A 26,159-nucleotide genomic window follows, 5' to 3' on the forward strand; every position below is an offset into this window, starting at 1 on the left:
TCTCAGTTGTTTTGCGTCATCCTTTTTATAATTAAATAAATTTTATAATATGCTGTTCAATTGAAGATAATTTTGTTTCTTGTTAGATCGTTTTCGCGTGTTACTAGAATCGAGCGTTACAGTATGCTGGAGGGAAATCGGTGTATAACAATAATTTGTCGTACATCTGACCAATATAAAAGTGTTGGCTTTTTTTAGGAAAAATCATTATCAAATCTTAAACCTTATTTTCTGCCGGGAGTTTTGTAGTTAAATGTTAAATATATTATCGCTGTGTTATTCTAGAAACGGCTGTACAATGCTATTAGTGATATTTTAAAAGTTATACTTAGCTGTTTTTCTTTTCGATGAGTCATCGTAGGTTCTCGAAAAATGTTTAATTAGCTGCTCCTTCTCGACCTGCTTTTTTAAAAAAAGCATTTTCCACGTTACCGTTTGCTAAATGCGCATCTATTTTGAAGTCGCCTGTATTATTTTGCGGTGGAAATTCCTCGGTGGTCCTGCATTAATGTTCTTAAAGAACGCGTAATTTCGTAACAAACAATTTCTAAAATCGCAGATTGGGTGTTTTTAGAAATCTTTTGTTTGTTGTATTAGAGATTTATTTTAGCGCCGGTAAAAATATGCTGCTGTTTATCGTCTCATTCTGTAATCTTCTATTTATCGTTAAAACAACTTTACTTGACGTTTTGATTTTTGGGTCTGATCTTTACAAATATTTCTTTCTTTGATGTTGAGTCCTTTTTAGTTTTTTCCTTTATGTTTGCCGCTTTACGATCTCGGTTTGTCCTAAAAAATCTGTAGATTTTGTATTTTGTTTCTAAATAATCCTTTATCGTTCTCTTCTTCTTCCTGGAGTTTACTTTATTTTTTGCTTGATATTTGTTTTATTTTTGTCTTTTTCTGTTTCTTTAAACCTATTGGGTTTGCCTTTTAGTTTATGAAATAGTTATTTTTTCTCGGTCAGGTTGCTTTTAATCGTTCTTTTCAAGCGTCTAAAGAAGCATAATCCATTTTTTAACATTCAGATTTAATTGTTTTTTGTAACACCTAAATTTCGTGGTATAGAATAACGATTTTGTATTGTAAATCTTTCATATCAAACGATGCGCTAATTATATTCATTCTCTTTGTTTTCTAGGTTTAGTTTTTCTATGGCGATTTTTTTTTTTGTAAAATTTCTCTTCGGTATTTAAATTTTTCAACTACTTTGTTTTTATTACCATATCTTGTTGGATTTCTAGGCTTACCTTTTATGTCTATCGCGCATTCGATTTTTTCATAGGGTGTTTATTTCCTATTCTTTTTGCTGTTGCGTTTAAGGTTTCTATTTGGATTTTGCCGTCGTCGAAATAATTTGCGGTTTTAGTGATGGTAATATTTTATATTGCTTTTTTCTGTATTCCTTTTCTTATTTTTTAAGGGTAGAAGGTAATGTTTGAAGGATGCTAATCGTAAATAAAAAATAAAAATATAAATTCATTAAAACATATGCGGCTCTTACGATCTATTACACAAATCTGCGATGATTGTGTTTTTAGTTTTTGATTATTGATTCTTATGTATTTTTTAGCGCTGAATCCGAAAATAACCGTCATTCTTTTGAGGATTTTTCGAAAATGGTAAATTTCAAAATTTGTAAAAAGTTTAAAAATACGAAAATATGATACAATGAAATAGATGTAAAACGTTTCATTTTTTATAATAAATTAATATAATATATTCACTTTTTTGGCTTATACTATGCATTTTTATAGCTAAACAGTTGAGCGGTCTTAAGAGGTGGTCAGTGGTTCATTGACCCTTTAATTTCTAATGAAAATTGCCACAAATAAGCCTAATTTCTATTATAGTGTATTTTTTTATTAATTTATTTAATTTTTTTTTTGTGGTACATCATGCCTTTGGAAATCACTTCCCCTGTTCACCCACTATTAATGACGAAGTTTGTAAAAATACTTAATAAATATTATTCCACGTGTCGAAGTTTCTTTGGACGGCTTATTCTCTGCTTCGCGCTTTCCTTTTATGTTCTCTACAGGTTCATCTCGGAGTAACATCCAGTAATAGTCTGCCATCATTGTAGTAGTCCATTTTCCTTGATATTCGTACCTCCTTTCCATTTCCTTCATGTCCTGATGAAATCTCTCATTCCTCTCTTTGCTAAAGGACACCAAGATTTTCAGGAAAATAGTTTACATGTGAATTCAGGAAGTGAACCTTTAAGCGCAGGAACTGCCTAAATGTTTTTACTTCTACAGCATGTTCTCAACAGTTCATTTGAAGTTCGGATCCTTCTTATTGCCCAGAAACTTGGTTACTACGTCTTTAAAGACGCTCCTTGGGAACTTCCATTTTTTTCTCAAAATTATCATCTTTGAGAAGTTTTCTAATGTCAGGACCACCCTCTTTTAGTTTGGCGGTTGATAAAACTGTAAAATTGTCACAGATTTATTTAAAACATTTATCTTATTTTGGTAAGGTTTTGACAGATTGCTTCAAGTCTAACTTGATATGCAGAGGAGGAAGGAGAACTTTATTCGGATCTACGAGAGCTTTTCGGAGCATATTTTTCTTCCAGGTTTTAATGAAGCGTTTTTTTGGCCAGTATTTCCTTATCCGATGATTTTCTCTGTCTCTCATTCACACAAAAACAAGGAAACCTTTTGTATCCTCCTTGCTGTCGTAGGAGCATCGATATTATTTTGAGATCGCCGCACGTAATCCACTTATGATTGTCCTATTTAATGTTATCGAGAACGAATTCCAAATTATCGTAACCCTCTTTTAAGCGGATAGAATGTCCGACGGGTATTGACGGATACGTATTCCCGTTGTGAAGGACAACGCTGAGACTTCTTCCGACGAATCTCTCCGATCGGTACTTTCGTAGGAACGTTAAATCGAGTCAAAAGTCCACGTACATCGGTGCAGAAGACTTTGCAGAAAATGAGGTGCCAGCTTCTGGCAAGTTCTTGTCTTTAAGCCTTGAACCGAGCGGTTTTGAATTTGCTTTGGTCAGATGGAATTCTTGAACCGAATCGTTTAGGTCAGACTACGAATAAAGCTCTGATGCACAGCTATCTCCGGGTTAGTACTCCTCGATGTTATCTTCATTTAAATTACTTGTGGAACCGTCTATTTCAGGTAAATTTTCTGGTGGAATCGGCAGCGGTACATCTGGACCGTGAGAAACCGGGCGTAAAATGGACGGCATATTTGGATAGACGATTATTTTTTTATTCTTCAAATTGAGACTGAACACCGGTCGAACAAAAGTAATAATCGTCGGTGTGATTTCGTGGCGCTCGCCCCACCATTAGAACTCCAAATCTTAACGCTTCTTGTTCACTCTTTGACCACCGTCTAAGTCCTTCAACAAACGTGTAGCAAACGTAGCGGGGTGCCCAAGTTTTGTCTCGATCTCCTATTTTCACTGGAAATACGTGAGGTACACTTGTCGAACGAAACTTGTTATATTTCTTTTTGCCTTTCCGCCGTTAACTTACCGCAAATGTAACAGAACGAATCTGCAGAATTTTTGCGGCCTCTTGAAGTCATTTTGAAAACGGAAAGTTTACTTTACGGCCTGGCCTGAAAATGTATTTTCCATCGATAAAAACGCGGTTAATTACGGAAGACGGAAAAAACTCGATTTACGCACGGTGATGGTTGGAACAGCGCTGATAGTAGTGGCGCGGGTAGCTGCCAATAAGCATGTTAGATATTGTTAAGTTTTGTCGCAACCTGTCGGCCAAGTTCCCACCGTCTCATCACCCCCTTTCCGCTGTCCTCGTCAGACCATGTGGCTGTTAAGCTATAAGAACGCATAATATAAGCCAAAAATATTAATATATTATGTTAATTTATTATAATAACAACCGTTTTATGCCCGTTTTATAACGTCACATTTTCGCAATTTTTTAACTTGTCGCAAATTTTGAAATCGCGATTTGCGAAAAATCCTGATGCGATGAAACAAATTAAGGTTATTTTGGGATTCAGCGCTAAAGATATATAAGATCGATTATCAAAAGTTAAAAAACATTCCGCAACCCAAATTTTTGCGGGCTTGTTTATTTAACGGATCTATTCGATTCGTCGTATCTAAATATACGTTTGGGAAGCAGTCAAGACTTGCCGTTCACTGATATCCCGTTACTTGAATAATTAGGAAGCTATAATTCGGTTTTATAATTCTAAGGATTCTTTAGGAAAAATTAAGAAAAGGTTATTTCGATTAACCCTAACGGTTTCAAAAAAATAACGCTTCCGCAAACGGTTGATATGTACAATAAATCAATCGATTATAGAATTCTATTGTCGTAAGTGTAGTACATGTTTGTTAGTAATTACAGGTTTAAAAGTCGATTCAAAGTTATATCGCGCTGCAATATTCACATTATATATGTTTAAAATGATTTTATCGATACGCTATACAACCGTTAGGGAAATGGATAAATTGTTATGAATCGCAGCTGAAACTTGTACGATGTCGTATTATGAAAATAAGATATATTTTTTTATTCTACGACTACTCTTTTGATGAAAATTATAAAAAAATTACACTTTTTTCTGTCTAACCGATTTAAATTTAAAATTAATAGGAGTAGTTTGTTTTTTTACACTCGTTTCTCGGTGATGAAACTACTTCATTATCGTCTTCAGATTTACTACTACGTAATATTTACGAGTTCGTGTTTTGTTTGTTTTTTGGACATTCTGAGTCGTTCGATAATGCTCGGTGGTCTGTAATAACTTCAAAATAGGTTATAAGTTGAAGAAGGTTGTAGAATTTATGTCGGCCTTTTCTTTGTGCGTATACTGTTTCGTCATCGTGCTCTTTCGTTGAGTTTTCTTTCTTTTATCTTCTGTGCGATATTTTGTTTCGTTCTGAAACCTGTCTTGACTTCTTCTGTTCGTAAGTAAAATACGTATATTTTAAATTCGACTCTGTTTTTCAAATATATGTTCAGGTGTTACGAGTGTGTTCACCGCGGAACTACTCGCTGTGGATAGGGCTCTAAGCATCGTCGGCCCTAAATATAGGAACATTCTTATTTACAGTGACTCGTACAGTGCTCGCCAGGCGTTGGAAAACCTTTATTCCGGACATCCTGTCGTCGTTGGCATTTATTATAAAATCGCCGAGTTAGAAAAACGAAACAAGGGGGTAGGATTTTGCTGGATCCCTAGCCACGTTGGGATTCTCGGTAATGAGAGGGCAGATTCTGCTGCGAAAGATGCGTATATTCAGCCTCCTTTCACCACCCGAGTTACTACCTTTGATTTTATTAATCATATAAAACAATCGCTGCGAGCAAGGTGGCAAAGTGGCTGGACGGCTGCCGTCGATAGTAAACTTCGACGGATTAAAGACTCAGTGTTGCCGTGGTGCTCCTCTTGCAGGAACTCTCGTGAGGAAGTGGTCCTCTGCCGGTTACGGTTGGGGCATACGAGGATCACACACGAATATCTAATGTCAGGAGGAGATCCACCTCTGTGCACACGATGCAACTGCCGCATGACTGTGCACCACATTCTCGTGGACTGCGTATGTTATACGGCGTTGCGTCGTCAGTTTTGGGCAATGATGGCAGGGTTTTGGAGCGAATGTTTCTCTTTTTGCATAGTACTGGGTTACTGCAAAGGATTTAATATATATGTTTTTTCTGTAAGGAGAGTTTTTTTAATAATTTTAACCTTTATTTTCGATTTGATTTTTTAGTTTGTGTTTAATTTTACTATCCGGGGTGGGGATTTTTGCACAACCCATCCGAGTTAGGTAAGTTTGTATAATTTCTTTATTCTATTATTTTATCTTTAATATTTTATCAGCTTTGTCTGTGATATTAGTTTTGGGTTTTATTTTGCCTTCTTGGCTTGTTTTAGTAAATTTTTATTATATGATTAATGTTACGTTTACACCTTGTATAGCCTATTATTTTGGAGTTATATTGCCCTTTTAATAATAACTGCTGGGCGATGATAACGCCCAAGCGTGTTTCGCCCAGAAACAACCAAAAGTATTCAGTAGTTGTACTTATAGGAACGACTTGATCGGTTGGTTACATAATGCGAATCCGAAGTGTGATTTTTTTCTTCTCGTTTGAAGGGAATCTGTTAAGAAATTAAATCTCTTGAATAGTGGACGGCGCACTATTGCAGGCTTGAAAATAGCTTTAAGTTGTAGTCTAGCGGTTATATTTTATTATTATTATTATTATTTTTACATCTTTCGGCGTAATTCTGTTACAAGCGTTTTCTTTTAAATTTTTAATAATTCTTCGTAAAGACGTAAAAATTTTGAACTGATGTTAAACGGTTATTCCAGAGACTTAGAAACATTATAAGTAAAAGTCTCGGCGTAATAAAACTTCACGTGTTGTCTTCGACTAGACTCACAAATATAAATTATATTTTTCGAGTGTTGAGTTCTCCGTTAAAGAAACGGTAATAACGAAGATAAATATTTTGTATTCGCTCATATGTTCTGCCTTAAGTCGGATATTTGATGCCCCGGAGTCGAAGAACTTCCGCATTATTCGTCTCGTTTTTCATTCGTATCCTTACGGGTTATTTTCCTGCCGCTTTTCTCCGTCGCCGTGCTCCAGCGCTCTTCCGAGCGGGAAATGACGTCATATTCGCAGAAAAATTTTTTAATGATTTTTTTTATCCGCCCCTCTCAAAAAGGAAAAAGTGTTCTATTCGATCCGTTTGTGCATTTTCTTTTTTTTTTTTTAATTTGTATTCAAGTCTTACTCGCCGTGGAAAAACAGTAATTTTGGTGATTAGGTTTTATTTTATAACGAATACAATAAGGGATTCTATTTTATTATCCCGTGGTAAATTTCTACCCTTAGACAAATTTTAAAAACAAAAGATTACTTCACCGTATACGTCATATATTTTTTGTTTATCGTTATTATTATCGTATTTATCATCCTCGTTATTTAATATTTTAGAATCGATAAAAGTATTCAAATTATTCTCAAGCAAAACTTTAAGAAAGTTTTGTAGCTAAACGATTTGTGGAAAAAAAATTCTGCATTCAGACGATCTTACCTCACGTTTGGTAGCTGTCGGTTAACGTGTATGCGTCTACTTTTTTTACCTTGCATTATATGTATCTGATTTTACGGAAAGTTTATTTTTGTATGGATGGCCTGATTTTTTTTGTAGACTCACCCGTATTTAAAAAAACAAAAATACCGCGAAAAATATTAAAATGTGCTTGTAAAAATAATAACTTGAAACGCCTGAAAAGTAAAATAGTCTGGTTCTATATAGTCGGGAGAAAATTAAAAGTCGCATGGTTTTGATAGCGGTCGTTTTTTAATCTCGCGATTTCTGCTGAAACCGACTTTTATAGAAATGAAAGGGTTTTTTTGTTTTCTTTTTAGATTTATGTATTTATTTTTATTATCTTTTCCTCTCATTGTTTAAAAGAATACAGACTATACATTACGGCATAAATGTCGTAGTTTTAGAACGGGTTATTTGTGGATGTATTATCGGTTCAGTAATGCGACACCAAATATCATCCGATTCACCATTTGTGGTTTTCTACTCCGTAATGGTCGTCTTTATCAGGAAGTTTTACAGTTTTTCCCTTTTTCTGAGAGTTACAGTACGTTGTTGTGGCATCCCTGTGAAGTCAGTTAACCCTCATTTTACAATCTGCAGTTGACATTGTAGCTAAGCGCTGAGGTACACCGTCTCCTGTGCTGTTTTCTGATTTTTTATTTTTTTGCTTGGTATTAATATATTTATTTTTAATTTAACATGAAGTGTTTACCTGATATTATAAGTATTATCAAAATCAACAGGGATCATCATCGTACAAGGTAATTTAATCATTTTCTGCTTCATTTCTTATTTACCGTGTTTTTTATTTAATTTTGGTGTTTTCAGTTATTAATTTTAAGAAATTTTGTTCTCTTATACAGTTATTTTAGTATTTTTATCGATTAGATGAGCGATAGGTTGTCAAGTCGAGTTTGTAGTTATAAAAAAACATTTTTTTTAAATTTAGTTCGGTGTTCATATGTTGTACTGATATTTTGAAATTAAAAAAAAAATCCGACGAATTTTTATATTTTAATTGATTAAATTTAAAATACTTTATATTGTATTAACAGAAGTTTACCGTTTTATTTGGTGTAGTCGCCACAGTATAACGCCGGTTGTATGAATAATAAATTATTCGTATTTCCAGACAACCCGATCGACTGTTTTCTTTTTGTATCTTTGAAAATTTCTTTTGATTTTAACAGAGTTTTGAAACTGAAGTGTTAAGTATTAAAAATATAAAACGCAATTTTTAATCAATGTATTTTAAAAAAACTTTTAAATCTGACTTGATGTAATTAATTTCAAAAAAGGTTTTACTTAAGATATACGTTTAAAAAATTTAACACTAATAAAATTAATAAGTATATTGTGTCAGCGATCAGGAAAAATCACTGTTGCCATTCATATTAATTACTTTGGTATTAATTTTGATGGATGAAGCCGTTTCTAAATGAAAAACTATCGTAACATAAAAAAAGAAAAGTTCTTTGGTTGCACGGGTAATGTTTGCGTATTATATTATGTGTTCTATGTCGATTTGCATGCCATTAAATTAAGTATTAGTTACCGAATGAAAAGGTTTTTTTTTTATAATTTAAATCGCTTTTGGTTTCATTGATTTTTACTCTGTTGCAAATTTTACTCTTTTTATATGTTGTAATTTAAATACCTTTATTTATTTATTTATTATTAAAAAAAAAGCATAACATTCATTCCGTTAATCGCGATAATATCTGGTTTAAAATATTCAACGGTTCGTTTGTTTATTGTGTCCCTTATTTCATCGGATACGCACTGTTTTTCCTGATATCGATTACTATCTTATTTCAAAATGATGTTTCGAACAATAATTTTTGAAATCGCATTTATTTTAACTCTTTTTTTTCTCCGATGACGATAACTATCCCGAGAGAAATAATTTAAATGGTGACAAATCACCTTTACAGTGTGCAAATGTCAGATTTGTAGTTTTACACAATAATCAGGAAGGTGGAACCCTTCATAAGGTCTCACCTTTCCTGATCAATAAAGTAGTTACCGGCTCAAGCGATTCCCTCAAGAACATAAGAAAACTGAGAGACGGATCAATTCTAACGGAGACGTTCAGTGATGAGCCTAGTCGATCGCTCTTACGTCTTACAAATGTGGACGGTATAAGTATAAGTACACTTTGTCATAAAACCTTGAATACTAGTCGAGGAGTAATTTTTTCCGGGATATTCTTGAAATGGACGACAATAAAATTACCGAAGAGCTTCGTCCCTAAGGTGTTACATAGTTGAAGAGAATAATCAAACGTCAGAGTGGAATGGAAGAACCTACCCTACCCCACTACCCCACTACCTACATACCCTTTATTTTAATCTCCAATCTTCCACACCACCGGAGAAAATTAAAATCGGATACCTATTGGTTAGAGCACGACCATTCGTCCCTGACCCACGACGTTGTTTCCATTGTCAAAGATATGGTCATACCACAACTTGTCCGAAAACCCCAATATGTGCTACATGCGCAAAAGAAGGCCACAAGGACAGTGACTGTCAGGAGGAAGAAAGATGTGCAAACTGTGGAGGAACATATTCGTCTCGGTCTCGATATTGTCTAAATTTCAAAGAAGAGAAAGCAGTTCTAAAACTTTACTGAGCAAAAGCTTTCTTTCCCAGCCTCCCGAAGAGAATATAAAAAGACGCTTAGCTCTCGAAACGTGGTTAAACCGGATGTATCTTTCGCTGCCGCGACGAAGTAAACCTCTTGTAAATACAGACAATAAACAGTGCGAATCGTGCAGCGAACTGAAGAATCTTGTTCAGGTGTTATCTGATCAGTTTACTTCACTTACCGCAACTATTTTTGAGTTAACGAAAATGAATAAGACGTCAGTAGTAGTTACAACTAGTGAAACTAACGCTAGTGGGAACACTCTCAAAGTTCCTGTCCCTAAAGTTGTATGTTTGCGGACAGGAGTAAATACAACTGGTGGTAAGCCACCAAATAGACTCCCTGTTAAGGGAGATCACGCAACCACGTCCTCTCGGATGTCGTCTGCAACATTCCATTTTTCATAATCTCCACCTCCAACACCACGTATACTGGAGGATATGTTAGAAAAACCGCCCGATCCTAGGGCATCGTATTTTCTTAAAACCAAAAATTAGAAAAAGAAAAAGCGGTATCACATATAACTAATTTTGTTATATATTTAACTGTATTTCTGCATCTAATTACCTTTTATTTATGGGCATTATTTCGTGGAACGTTAGAGGTCTTCCGTTCCGCATTGAAGATATCAGAGTGTTGATGCGCGCACATGAAGCATTAATAATGTACTTCCAAGAAACGCATCCATTACAACAAGATGCGGTAACACTCAGAGGTTATGCATGAGAGAGATACGACTGTCTTGTAGGTATTAAAGAGAGTGATGATGTTGCTATTTTCATGCGGAATGAGGTCTCGGCTACAAGGCTACAACTGTCTACGCTCATTCCTGCTGTTGGTGTCAAAATCTTAGTCTTTTTAAATTGCTTATCTGCAATTTGTTTCTCTCACCGAATTCTGAGTTCAACGCTGTAGAAATATCAAATCTCACGTAAATCCCATCGCCATTGTTAATAGTAGGAGACTTTAATACTCACCATTTTTCCTGAGGCTCATATTCTGCTGCTCTCGAGGAAATATGATAAACAGTGAGACAAGACTTATACCTTTGTCTACTGAATGATGGGTCATTCAGTAGATAAAGGTACAAGTCATTTGGTACCCCAACTCATCTTCTGGTACCCTGTCAAATATCGACCTCTCCTCATGCTCAGAAAATGTACTTCCTCGTCTTAATTGGTCTGCTTGTGAAAACTTTCACGGCAATAACCACAAGCCAATTACTATAACTTTTGGTGTCGATCGCAAGGTGAATAAAATACCCCGGAGATGGATTGTTGAAAAGGCGGATTGGAACAGTTATCATAAAGCCTTCCCATCACAGTATGACGATAGTGCAACTCCTTGCGAACTTACCTCTTTTACGTCTCTGATAAATGACAATGCTAATAGATATATCTCACAAACATCGGAAACCCAAGACGTGCTTCCGTTCCTTGGTGGATTGCTGATAGCCTAAACGTTATTAGCAGTCGACGACGAGCACTGCGCAAATTTAACTGCAGCCATTCAAATGAACACCTAGATTTGTACTGTAAGTAGAGCGGTATGTTGTCGGGTACTCTTAGACGCTAGGAGGAAGTCATGGAGGAAATATGTGGACACCATCTCACGCATTACTCCCACGTCTGCTGTGTGGAAAAAGATCCGTACAATCTGCGGATCACCAAAACAATCCATTCTCGGACTCATTCTTGTAGGAGAACTCCTTACATCACCTTCTACTGCGGCAAGTATTTTGGCAGATTGTTTACGTTCGCTATCCCTCACCTCATCGTACAGTAATGAATTTCAAAGATACAAATTCAGATGGAAGTATTATCGTTAAACGTTGGTTATTCGGTCGGTGAATTAAACGCTCCATTTAATTCCAATCTCAAAGAATGGAAGTGAGGGATAAAATGCTTGCTTATGTCAGAGGTTTCGTAAATGATCTAACTTTCCGTGTTCGTGTTGGAGATTCTTTCTCGGGTAGCGACATGTTAGAGAATGGATTATCTCAAGGAAGTGTTTTAAGTACCACCTTATTTTCTATAGCCATCAACAGTATTAGTAAATGTCTGCAGCCACCTGTTTCATGTTCGTTATTTGTTGATGATTTTGCTATATATGTTACTTTCCGTTCAACAGCCACAGCAGAGAGACTATTACATAACACTATATCTCGTCTTGAAGCTTGGTCCAGGTTACCGGCTTCACGTTTTCACCTGAAAAAACAAATTGTGTAGTTTTTAGTTTTTTCTCCGCTGCTGGACTCTTCCACTGTGCGCAAGTGTTTTCAACGGAGAGCTTATTGCTATTTCTGCATGTCAAGTTTTCAGGTTTATTTTTTGATAGCCGCCTTGTTTGGGTCAAACACATCAACCAATTAGAATCAAAATGTTCCAAACTTTTAGATATGCTTCGAGTCCTTAGCAACACCAACTGGGGAGCTGATCGGACATGTATTATACGTTTTTATTATTCCTTAGTTCGTTCCCGTTTGGATTATGATTGTGTCGCCTACGCTTCAGCGCGTCATAACCGTGCTTAAAATGTTGGATGCTGTCATGCTTTTCTACGGCTTGCCACAGGTGCATTTAGATCAAGCCCTGTTGCAAGCTTACTTGTTGACAGTGGTGAGCCATCACCTTGGGATAGAGGGACCAGGTTTTAGCATCTTATTTTTCCCGTTTCAAAGGACAGCCGAATAACCCGGCTTTTGGCTCAGTCCTTGGGAATCCTAATTTAAGAAGGTATGAAGACCATCCACGTCGTACTGCATCTGTAGATGTTCGTACCCGACGTCTACTGCACCTTATAAATTTTGACACCTATTTTTCCGACTATCCGTGCTCATACCCTCCATGGGGAATCACCCATCCTTATAAATTTTATGTTTGATCCTACGATATACAATTAAAAATCAACACCACCTGCTGTCTTCCAACAAATGTTTACTATATTTCCTCCTAGATAAACCCAGGCGCAGTAGTATACACTGATGGATCGAAATAGAGCGATACGTTGGTTGCGCAATTTTTGTCAATGGCAGAACTTATATGTTTGGTCTACATGGTATTACGAGTGTATAACTGCTGAACTGTATGCTTTAAATAAGGCTGTGATTATCATTAACCCTAAGTACCGAAATATCCTTATTTGTAGCGACTCGTGAAGTGCAGCCCAAGCTTTAGAAGATTTTATTCTAGACATCCCATCGGTACTGAAATCTATAATGCAATCGCCGAGTTGAACCATCGCAATACACAAGTGAGTTTCTGTCGGATTCCTAGCTACGTGGGAATTCTAAGTAATGATCGTGCAGATTCCGTTGCTAAAGACGCATGCAGTCAACCTGCTTTCACCACTCTTGTTGCTACTTCTGACTTTATTAATTGTATAAAACAGTCTGTTCTAGCAAAATGGCAAGGTGACTGGACGGCTACCGTTGATAACAAACTCCGGCACATTAAAGATTCTGTGTTGCCATGAGACTCCTCATGCAGAAAAACTCGTCGTGAGGAAGTGGTAATCTGCCGATTGCGGTTAGGACATCCAGAATCACACACGAGTACCTCATGTCAGCAGGACACGCACCATTATGCGTACGATGCAACTGCCGCTTGACTGTGCACCACATACTTGTGGATTACATATTGTTACCACATATATGCCTAATTTAATATCGTCGGACGAACACGGTAGCAACTCAGACGTGAGCTTGGCGCACAGTATACGTACGCGCTGATACAGCATCATTCCCTCCGCGCGGATGATAGCGCAGTTCTCCCACCGTAGCGGCGCTGCGGCCTCACCACTCTCAGGCTCCAATGAAAGAGCGTACACGAGAGTGAATTTTCAATGCATCGTCGACCACTTCCTGGAAAAGACCAAGAAGAAGAAGATGGAAGAAGACAAAAGAAGTTCCCTGGCCGCCTCAACGTGGGACCTCCCGGCGTATGCCAACATCCCCGCCGGAGCAGCAGGCCTGATCGGCCCGCCAATGGAGCCGCTGGACGCGGACGCTATCTTCCCGCTCTATCCCAACCCCGTAGGGAGAAGGCACCCACCTTGTGATGTTACCGGTCGCCACACCACCCCCTCCGTTTCAAGCCCTGAGGGGCTTTACCGGAGGTCGTCTTCTAAATGATTACAATTCACAGTCATCTTCCCGGGTTCCAATCGCCCTGGCCGGCGGATTCAGCAGCAGTAGCCGGCCCAGCGTGGGATCGGTCGGGGAGAACCGACTCGGCAGCGCCGGGGAAGGACGGCCGACGCCGACTGGACACTACGGGGTTCTGGGAGTCACCACTGCCACACTGTAGTGGCGATCCAACTGTCGCTAAGGGGAAGCCCGGTCTGACTTCAATGGACGAGCAGCACTCCCGGACTTCTCCGGAGACCAGTTTCCGGACCCGACAGCTGTTTGAGCTAACGCAAAAAACGGCCCTTTTCAGACCACCACAAGGTTATGAATTACGAGCCGTCGAAACCATTCGACGTCAGCAGCCCTTCTCAGGGCTACCGTAAGGTTATTAATTACAACGAGCTGTCGAAGCGAATCGACGACAAAAACGGCTCTTTTCAGGGCCACCGTAAAAAAAAAATAGAATTATATTAATAGTGCCATGTGCCGTCGAAGCCATTCAGCGACAGTATGCCTTGGGTCGTAATTTTAAATTGCCCAGAAAAATCCGTCGAATCCTGGGCAGTGATAATGAAGTTTTAGACCGGTTTCTATTTTTGCGACGTGTTGATTTTATACATAAAATTTAATATTTTCGTATGTGTTTTGTATCGGAAGAGATTTTAATGTTTTTGTTTTAACGCTTGTGGTTCCGTGTTAGCTTTTGATTCTGTTACCTAAGAATGGGCCGTTTACACCCCTCTTTGATTTTGTTAAATTCTATTTATTTTTAGTGAAATTTTAAAATTTAGCTGTGATATTCGTCGTAAGTTTTTTTGTTTGATTTTTTTTAGACTAGTCTTAGTTTCTTTTATTTGTTTATTATAAACCATTTTATTCCGGGCGATGATAACGCATAGGTGTTATTCGCCCCCAAAAATTAAAATATTGGATCTTTTTTTGTTTTATTATGTAAAACACTAAGCGATGTAAATAAAACTCCAGTTTAGCAATTTTTTATAAAACCTTGTATTAGATTTATATGTATATATATATATATATATATATATATATATATATATACATTATACAGATAAGCGCTCGCCACGAAAAATTGACTCGCTCGTGTACCTAAGAAAATTATGAAAAATCCCTTTCGACGCGCCGGAAGGCGGAGGTAGATTTAACCGGTAATAAGTAGGGGATAAAAAAGGCTTCCCCCTTAAAGTTAAGAAAAACTTAAAATTTACTGAATACGACAATGGTTGCATGTGAAAAATTTTCACATGTTTAGCATACGACAAGCCCCATCTTACAATTCCAGCAACGTTTTGGTTATCCTCTCCGTAAGGGTTAGTCATATCAAAAATTATTTCTGAGAAAAGTTTTAGGTAGTGTTAGAAGATTAACGTCCACTATAAACCGATTCGATACTGTGCCTATTAAGGTAAGTGTGGGTTTTTTGTCTTCAAAACCTTATTTTTTCCACCCCGTGGGCCAATGGTTGGTTACATCAGAAAACTTTACTTAGCTACGTTTTAAATCCTTATCCAAAGAATAGTAAGAACTTTAATTGAAATCGATATTTTACTTGATAAGAAAATTTTAGCGATATTTTGTTCTTATTGTTTTTTTTTTGTTTTTTTTTGTTTGGCATCCTTTGCCGTAAGGGCTGTCATATGAAAACTTGTTTCAGACAAAAGTTTTAGGTAATGTTTAGAGGAAAAAATAACAGATGGAATTAAAAAAATTAGTTTTTACCACCTTCAGAGAACGAGTGAAGAAAGATTTTTTTTTTGAAAAACAGTTACGTTTTTGATGAACCGTAACTTTTTTGAAAATAGGAAAACAGAGAGGTGAAGATCGTAGATAATAAAGTAAAAAAGGTGTAGAAGGAATAGGCGACGTTAAACAAGACAGAAACAGCTTCAGGAAGAATAAACGGTCAGAAGTAAGGAAAAGGTTTTCTCCGAACTATGAGAGAACGTCGGAGAAAAATTAAAGGTAATAAAAAGAAAAAAATATATTTTCGTGGTCCATAGGCGACTGAAAACTTAAAAAAAATAAAATAAAAAGACTAATCGTATCGAAACACATCGCGTACAAATATTGAACAGGGATATACGCGTATTTTGCACGAGAAGATACTGTATTACCGAAGTCAATAGTGTACTTTAATTGGGTTAAAATACACGATCTATCTATCTGTAAAGCAGATAGCATTTTCTATAGAATGAATGTTATCCTGATTATTTCTTTGCGATTACGTATTGCCACTACTAGAAATACAGACACTGTAATATGTTGTCGATTAAACATTTTGGCTATTTGGGCTGTTCTATTTTATCTACTGCTATTTATTGTTAACCGTAACTTTTAATAATGAACCTTGTATAGTGTTAGTGTATATCAAAAGTTTCAAATCGTCTTATTTTATTTTATCGATTTCTGTATACAAAGAACTTATTCGTTAACTGTAGAAAAAAAAAGTGAAACTTTTTCTTTGATGTTGCAAGTTTGACAGGAACAGCAGAAGTGTCTGTAGTAATATTTTCTCGTTCCTTTTTCCCCCCTCTGGAAAACGCCTCGCGTCGAGAGACTGCAGGAAGAGCTATTGAGAGAGAGATTTGCTAGTTCTGTTAAAATATTCTATTCGCGTTGTTCTAAATTTCTGATGTAACGTCAACAGATGTTAATAATTGAATTCCGGTTCACTGCTTTTAAAAACATTATATATTTTGCGCTTTTTATATATTATACTCGTATCTTTACATATTAGCATATAAATACTTTTTGTCAGATATCATTACGAAATAAATTCTCTGTTTTTATTATTTTCCTTTGAAGTAGGAAGTAGTAATTTTAATTGCAGCTATTATTTGACTTAAATGCTGTAAAATTTAAGAATTTTATTTATTTTAAATGTTAATCGCTTATTAAAATTATTTCGTGTGATTTATTCTATGTAATTTTTTTAGATCCGTATAATTGTTAAAGTTATCATTTTTAAAATATTGGACGTTTCTTTGTATTTATATACATTTTTATGTACTTTATACACACATTTTTCGTAATAATGCATTTTTATGGGTTATGCATCGAAGAACATGTATTTTATTTAACGGAATTAATTCAGAACTCTATTTATAATTTATTAATGTATGTCAATAAATTTTAATTCGTGACAAAATAGCTACCTAGGAATACAATCTACTGATCCGTTGTTTAATGTCCTAATAGCTTAATCGGACTGAATATTTATTTTCGTGTAAAGTTTGCCTTTGTTTTTTTAAACTTAGTTAAAAAGAAAACATAACACCATCTATAAAATACATAGACATCGGTAAAGTATTACAAATCGTTTGAAAAGGAAGTTATTCGGTTTACATTAGTTTTTCGGTCTATATACATAAATCATTAGTTTTTTGGTTTACATTATCTTCGCTAGTCTTTCTTGCGGCTGTGACGCTTGTAAAGTGATTGATGTAATAGCGGATTAGTATAGAGATGCTTTACTAGGGACAGCCGGTTCTATTTTGAATACAGTTAATGTGTCACCGATATTTTGTTGAACTTTGACTGCAAACATAACAGTATATCTATGAAGCGAAGAGGCCACTAAAAACGGTGCTTTTACTGAAGAATGACTGTAAAACAATTTCATTATTCGGTTCCCTTAGTAAGGGTGTATTTTACTTACTTGTACGAAGTAAAGGAAGTATTGCGATCGCGAAAATCATCTTTTTAACTTTTTTTTAAATTTAAATTTATTGATTTATTAATAATTATTAACCTCTGATTGTAAAAAAAAGTCTACAATAAATAATAATTCAATAATAACCGTAAGAAAAAAGAATACGAAAAAAAATCAGAAATTATTAGTAAAATAAAATTTGATGTACTCTTCATTAAAAAAAAATGTATATATGTAATTTAATAGGCGTAAAAGGAAGTCGTATGGTGCCCTCATCGGATTTTTATTCTTTAGAATTGTTACGCCTACCGATGATATAACAATAACTCTTGTTTCATTTGTTTCCTAACAAATCGCCTACATCGATTATGGTTTTGGCACCTGAAATTGTACGAAGAGGGGAATACCCAAACGGTAATAGGTGGATGATTGATTATGTTAGTTTTCGGTGTTACGGAGCAAGATTTCAACGCCCGAGATGATTACGCGGCAAATAGTTGAGGCCAAGGATCATATAGTACTGTGGCCTCAACATACAAGTAACGAGTAATTATGTATTAATAAAAATAGATGTAAAATTCTGACATCCGCTTAGTAACATTTACTGTTATACAATTATGTGAAAATGCTGTTCGTTTGAATTTTAACGAATATCTAAGGTATTATGTGTGCATTACCTAGGTGTAGTATACCATATGTAAATTTTAAATTATATCTTTATTTGTATTAAAAACCTAAGTACGTAACATTAAGCGTTATGCAATACGACGGCTATTGAAAGTAAGGAAATTCTATATAAAACAGTTTAATTTAAAAATAACGCGATTAAACATTTTTATACCAAAACTGCGTATCTGAGATTCCTAATATAAAGAGTATAAAAATAAAGTTTTTCGGAGAGATAAATGTCTTGCAGTTATTTTATCATATAATGACTCGAACGCGAGGACAGGTTTTTCAGAAATTAATAACAGAAGGATAATAAGAAGAATAACAAGGAAACTGTGTTCCATTTTTACTTCCTTGTATGAAGTAAAGGAAGTATTATGATCACGAAAAATTTCGGTTTACAGATTTCAACGGAAATATCCATTTTGACCATCCCTGAATCCACTTTGACTAGTTTCGGCGTGACGTCTGTTCGTACGTATGTACGTATCTCGCGTAATTAAAAAAACGATTAGCCGTCGGATGTTTAAATTTTGGATGTAGGACTGTTGTAACATCTAGTTGTGCACCTCCCCTTTTGATTGCAATTGACCGAACCAAAAGTGTCCAAAAAAGCCCAAAATCCCCCAAAATTTGGATTTTAGACTTTTTCTTAACTGAATAACAAGACCTCATCGAGAGTTTTTCAACGATATAAGATAAGTGGTACTTATTTTCATCGGTTCCAGAGTTATAGCCAAATAGAATTTTAATTAATGAAGTATTTGGATCTTACAAGGGAAGGCATATCGTTTCGAATCAGACTTCATCTTTTTTTTTTAATTTAAATTTATTGATTTATTAATAAATATTAACCCGAAAAACTTTTACGATAAATAATAATTCAATATTAACAATAAAAAAAAAACAGTAGTTATTAGTGGAATAAAATTTTATGTACTTTTGAAAATGTATGTATGTAATTTAATAGGCATTATTATATATCTGAATATGTAACAGATTTGGTGAAACATAAATATTTAATATTAATTGAAAATTGTAATTTAGAATAGTATTATTTTTGGATTTTATTAAACTGTAATTATTCTGGAATTTGTATTTAATTCTATCTACATTAATCTATCTATCTAGCATATCTCGCTCCATAACCCAACAGGCTGCCGATACTGCAATCTGTATCCGAAAAGTCTATCCATACAGTGCTTTTAATTTCACACTGTAACGTATTTGGGTTTGCTTGCAATGTGATGGTTTGATTCATTTTATTCTGTATATAGTTACTGATATTTTCAATTTCATAACTACCTGTTGGTATGTTATGTATTGTTTTTTTATCAACACATAATTATTATTTTCATCTTTTTTGACATCCTTTTCCAAAGTGAAACAAAATTTATTATTTTTGTTTTCCTCGACGTTCGGGATAGTGTGGGCGGTCATCAACCATTTGAGACCCAATTCGTATTGGTCTTTTGAAAGGTCGATTGGAGGAAAAAATGATTTTTTAATCATCGAACTGTTGCCATCAATCGATAATAGACACGACATATTTATTTAGAGAAAATAAAAAACAAAAAACGTATAATTTATTCGGATAAAAATTCTTAACATAATCGACCGCAAATCACATCGTCGTCGGTTTGATATCTGTCATAATTGTACGTTACGATGGAGTTTCTGAAATAATTCATCAGTTCTGGAGGCGGATGCGCATCGCCTATGCTATCAAAGTAATCTACGTTTTTGTCGATTTTCCGGAAACAAACCCAATGCTTACCGCGGCCGTTTGAAGTGTCTAAATTCACTATCGAGTAATCATTTTTCCAAATCTTTTTCGGTAAAGCGTCCAACAGAAAAACACCGCGGAAGTGTGGAATTTTCAATTGTTTCGCCTATTCAATCATTTCGTGATCGTACAAAGCGCGATCTGGTATTGAATCGATTATTTTTTTTTCTTAGCCATACCGCCGCCTTTCGTAAGCCTCAATCGACCACCACTTTTCTTAAGCCTCAGTCTACCGCCAAATTTGGATTGAAGTTTCATCGCATTAGTTACTGCGTAGGCGGCCTCTCTTTCAGTCAAACTGCTATCCGGCGCGAGCACACGTTCCCACGCCGTTCGGAAAGCGCTTTGTCGGCTTGAGATCTTGTTTTATTATCTGAATATTTCGAATAAGCTGTATCGTGCAGTTTACACACCTCATCTAATTTATTTATGCCTCTATCACCACGCTTCAACATCTTATCCAAGTTGGTGCCCGGACCGCAATAATTGTAACCCGGAATAAGAGCTTCAAACTCTAATAAATCTACAGCCTTATTGATTACTGACCCGATTATACTGCGCCTCCCTTTTTTCTTGGAAATATTTTTCTTCTTCACCTTCATATTTCTATATATAAAAAAATATTTTTTCATTCAAATACATTATTCATCATGACGAACCAAATTTATCTTTATGCCGTCATTATTGTTTTTATAAATCGCTCCCGAAATTTCCTTAATGGACGTCTCTATCGCACCATCTATATATCTATCAACTTTTGTTTCAAGGTTGATGTTTTCATCATTTATAAATTGTATATTTCCTTAACAAGCGTTTCCACTTTATCTTCTATGTATTTTCTAATAACCGCATCGTATGCGTTTAATCTTTTCAAACCTATAAACCATTCATAGAGATTGATTGTGTATTCATCAAACATACTTTTGGTTCGACGCAGATTCAACGCGTCCGCATCATCGATAGGGGATCGGACACGTTACACAACCTATGATTTTATAAATCGTAATTTCCATCGGTTGTGATGGGAAACCCGACGACATTTGTTTGGCATGTTTCAAATTCACCGCATCCGAATCACCAATAGGATCAGACACGTTGCACAATCTATGGTGATTTATATCATAATTTCCATCACCAGTCAACGAAAAACCTTCCCTGGTAGGCCCTCGTTTTCTCGCTGTTCGATGTCCATTACGACCTAATCTTAATCGTGACATTTCTATATTTGCAAAATAAAAATTAAAAACAAATAATCTATTTTTCAAATTCAACTTGTTTCAGTTCTTTAATTATGGATTTCGTTAGAAACGCCCTTGTTTCCAGCGTCTTATTCGCCTACAAGAGTATGCAATCTAGCTACCTGATCGTTTGGATTGTGCCAATATAAATAGACCGGATTATAATTGAGTTGCGCGTGCAACAACCCGGTGCCGCTGAACGATGTCGATGGTGTTTTATATGGGGAAATTAATCTTACGGGTCTTTTTGAAGGTAACAGCTTTCTGATGACTTCGTTGTATTTGAAAGATTTATTCGTTTTTACTGTGCCGGCATCCGTCAAGTGAGTATCGGTACGCTTCAACATTTCACCATAAGTTTGCATATCTGCCGTATGAACTTTTGTCAGATCTGGATTTTTGAACGACAACAGCTCGAGGATGCCCGGTTTGGCCGAATATATCATCTCTCCCAAATGCATCTTATCACCGACAAATTCAATTTTAATACCGCCCAATGTAGCCGTATTTGTATTTTTATCATATTTCACACCGTATACATGATCTAGAGATACTTTTGGACTAGTCTTCAACATTTGTATGTACGGTTTTACACCTTCTGAATAATCTTCACTTGTAATTGTTTCTTGGGTCTCAGAAATTTGTGTAGATAAAGTGTGGCAAAATATCTATAAATTTAACAGGCTCTTCGCCACATTCATACGCAGTTTGAGTTTTTTCGCATGGTAGAGAGTTGTTTGTTGAGATAACATGGTAGAAGAAGCTGCTACATCTTCGTCATCTGAAAGTTCTAAATCTAGTTCCAACAAACTCTCTTCACACCTCTCTTGATGTCTCTCTAAATTACTCATTAGTCTATCGCCCAATTCGCGTCCTACTCTGTATCAATTTTTCCTTCGGTTGGAGGTGGAGGAGGCGGTTTTGGTTTATCTATTTTTTCTCTAATTTCTTGGATCGGTTTGAAACGTTTAGCAAATAAAGCTTCATCTTCGGCTAAACCCAACACGAAAACCCCGTGTTTACGTTTAAATTCTTTATTCAATCTATCAATTTCCACCATTTGTTTCTCCTTCTTATACATTATTCTATATATAAAAAAATAAAAAATTGGTACGAATAATCGATTCGCGTTCAACGCTGCGTTCGACGGTGCGTTCAATATAGCATCGCTGCGTTCAATCGATGATGATAAATTTATTCATACCGTTCCGATAGCGACCCTTATTTTTATCGCTTTCTTTATCGATAACTAGAAAACCATACCGATTCACGTTCCAAACATGTTCGCACACCGATTTAAAGTCGTGTAAGTCGTAAAGTCGGACATGTCGACGTTTACGTGTTCATCGTAAATGTGTTGTAAATTTAAACCGTCTTGTCTGAACAGAATTAGAAAATTGCAATTGTTCCGCACGAGTTGTTTTGGTATTTTCGAATACGTTTGCGCCAGATAGAAGCAATCAGTTTTATTGTGACGACCTCTCGAAAAATAATCATCGATATTGTTTTGCTTTTGTTTGATCACATCATCGAATACCATTATCGAATGGGGTTGAATCGCTTCCGGTTGTGGAACCTGATTGTTTTCACTGTATTCATAGTAACCCAATTCTGGATTCAACATCATTAGGTTTGATAACATTCTGTATTGCGGCTGGTGGAGGGATTTAGAGAAAATGTACACGTTCTGAAAGCGTACTCCGTTTTCTTGAACTAAAAGATTGAAAACAACATTTATTTTACCGCAATTCGATGGGCCGCATACAATACATCTGATAGTGTTTGGCAACAGGGAACCGTGATTACTTCGTTTTTTGATTCCATATCCCTTCATTACGTTCATGATGGGAAATTTTGTTTTCTGTTGCACTTCCTTCATATCTCTCTTGTACTTAAAAAACATTTAAATTATTAAACTATTAGTTTGTTAAACTTATATCAATTTTAGTGATTATATAAAATTCACGATTAATTTTTGATAAATCATCGTGAAATTCTTTTCTAAATGTCTCTATACACTTACATCATATAAATAAAATTTATCTAAAACAGTGATGCTTTTATGATGACTGTGATAATCTATCTTCAAATATATTGCTTCGCAATTATTATCTAAATCTTTAATAATATAATACAACGAATGAAGTGCGGATTTAATTCTAGATTCTACCTCTATTAAGGTGACCATTTTACGTAGGCTTTGTTGCCTTTTCGTTTGAGAATTTTCTCAATTTGATATTTGTCTTTGTGTTTTGTTTTTTGCAATTCGTGTTGATAAAAACGACCTTTTAGAATTTCATTTCTGGAATCGATCAACTCATAGGTTACGGGTCGAAATTCCGAGTGAACAGTGTGTATTTTGAATATTTCATTCGTTCAATTGGGCAAATAACCCTTGTCGAATATCTTTTTATGTTTGCTTAAACGAACGGGATCTTCGACTTGAAATTTAATCTTTCCTGTTGTATTTTTTATTTAAGTTTGCGAGAACTTGCTGTTCATTTTTTTGATTTACATCTTTCGGTTTAAATTTTGTAGCCGAATGCACCGTATTATTGTATTCATCGACGAGATTTTGTAACATATCAATCCATTTATAGTTCCCGTGTTCTGTAAATTTGGTAAACATTTTCGTCTTTAGCGTCCTATTAAAACGTTCAACTATGGCGGCTTTTTTATCTGAATATGTAGAATAGTGATTTATGTTGTACTGTTTCAATAGGGCTTTAACTTGCGGATTATAAAACTCTTTCCCCTGATCTGTTTGAAAATGTTTCATCTTGTGATTTTCGAATATTGGATGCAAAGCGACTGCGACTTCTACACCCATCTTCTTCTTTAACGGTATAGCGTATGCAAACTTACTAAAACAATCGATAACCGTCAAAAAGTACTTGTAGCCGTTGTTTTGTCGTGAATAAGGTATCATTTCGACTATGTCTGCTTGAACTAAGTCATTTAGACTTTTATTCTGTTTTTCTAGTTGGATAATTGCGTATGGCAGGCTTGTGGAGTTTTTTCTCCGCTAAATTAGCTTTAATGTGCATACCCGTACTTGAGAATAAAAAAAACATAAATAATAATGTATTAAAGCAAAAAAAAAAAAATGGTATTTGTATTGATAATCACCAAAGATACCATATGAAGTTGTCTTTTATCCGTTCGTAACAACCTCATTTCATATTTAAACAAATATTTTTTAACATCAATAAAATATTAATTTTAAGTTTCATTACTTTTATATATAGATTCATAAAAATGTCTAATATCTTCGATAAATTGAATAGCTTAAATTATAACAATACTTTTAAAAATATCGGTTAATTGACCTGTAACAAGGAATAGAGAATTGAATAAATAAAGTTTATGAATACTAGAAACGGTAAATCGATTATTGCGATTATTGAACGTTTTGGAAGAATATTTTTACCACAGATTTAATAATCTTACAGAATCGGATTTGGACGAAATCAATGAAAATAAAGAACTTTATATAGTATATAACGGATTAAAGAAAATGAATAATGGACACAGTTATCATGACATAGAATTTACATGCGGTATTGACATTCCATATTAAGTTGTACATATTTTAGAGGAGATGTAATGTATTGGTTTTGTATGAAATGTAGATTTAGAACTCTATCGCGTAATTACGTCGTTGTTGAAAAAAAATAAAATACGATCAAGTTGCAGTATTTGTAAGGAAACTAAATTAACGTATATTAAAAAACTAACTAATTAACAAAATCGATTGCACTAATAATATGGACGTAGACTAGTTTTTATTTTTTCATAGAAACGCTTCAATTCTAACGGCATATTGTAATGACCCCAAGCCAGCGTATTGATGTTATCTGTGGCCACCCGTTTGTCATAGTAGTTCAACAGCGCTAATTTATTCATAACTACAGTGTTTACAGTGTGTTTACTCGTTGTGAAGAGCGTCATCGTCTTGTAAGTTTCCAAATCTGAATCGTCAAGACATGCTTTATAATCGTCAAACGTAATACTTTTTTGGACTATATTTTTTTTACACCTTTTGCTTTTTTCGGAATTTTATGGTTTACCGTTTCAAATGTGTACATTTTCGATCTCAATCCGATAAATTCAACGATTTGATTACCGTTTACTTTGTCTTTTAATTAGCACAGTACTTTCTTCTTTTTCACAGAATAATTCGGATGGTCTTTCGGATAATCTGACGTATCGAAATATTGAAACAGATCATCACTTCGCATGTCGGCGTAAAAATCATCGGTTTCAATGTCGTAGATGAAACTATCCGTATCCATGAACAGCAGAGAGATTTTCGATCCGTATTTTGGCTTCATAACGTTGTAATGAAAATCGTACATTACGGTTTTACTGTGATCCAATATCGTAAAGCCCACATAAATCGGTTTATTTAATTGCACCGTATCTTTGGCCATTTGTACGCCGACTATAGATTCTTTGAATATTATCCTGTTTATAAAGGTGGATTTCCCGATTTAATTTCTCAGTTTGTTTTCATCGATCAACAGTTTAAAATTCGTGTAGTTTCTCACGTTTTCCATACTTTTACCGAACACGGAATTGTTCATAAGTTTTAAAAAGCCTTTTCGAAATCGTTTGCGGCTCTTTTTCGGTTTTCAGTATTCAAATCTTGAAATCTCTTGAGCCATGCTTAATAAATGCTCTTTATTCACCCATTTAAAGTTGCCGTATGGTAAAGGCTGACTCATACTGAACCCGTATAAGTTATTGGCGTCAACGTAAGCTATATATTTACTGGGGACGTCGGGGTTGGAGTTTTCGAGATATTTATTATTTTCCACAGCGTGTTTTTGCACACACGTTGAAGTGCCGCCTCTGATGACCGATTCGATAAACATGTACATGTCGACGTCTGTGAACAGTTGCAATTCAACGCTGGTTTCATATAGC

At 35.3% G+C, this 26,159-nt stretch overlaps 1 protein-coding gene across 3 annotated transcripts in view; it reads left to right on the top strand.

Moving 5' to 3' along the window:
• The window catches only part of LOC142328404 (HEAT repeat-containing protein 5B), a 291,250-nt gene that overhangs the window by 11,835 nt on the left and 253,256 nt on the right, over positions 1-26,159 (top strand). Inside the window, exon 1 of one of the 3 annotated variants that reach the window (XM_075372107.1) lies at positions 7,742-7,847. The exons of 1 other annotated variant lie outside the window; for it this stretch is intronic. In XM_075372107.1, the coding sequence (XP_075228222.1) occupies positions 7,786-7,847 (62 nt within the window). In that variant the 5' untranslated portion in view covers positions 7,742-7,785. Of the gene's footprint in view, positions 1-7,741; positions 7,848-26,159 lie in introns of those variants that run through there. One more of the 3 variants, XM_075372108.1, reaches the window with a different exon arrangement.

This window comes from Lycorma delicatula, chromosome 7 (assembly GCF_047948215.1).
Source record: "Lycorma delicatula isolate Av1 chromosome 7, ASM4794821v1, whole genome shotgun sequence".
NCBI lineage: Eukaryota > Metazoa > Arthropoda > Insecta > Hemiptera > Fulgoridae > Lycorma > Lycorma delicatula.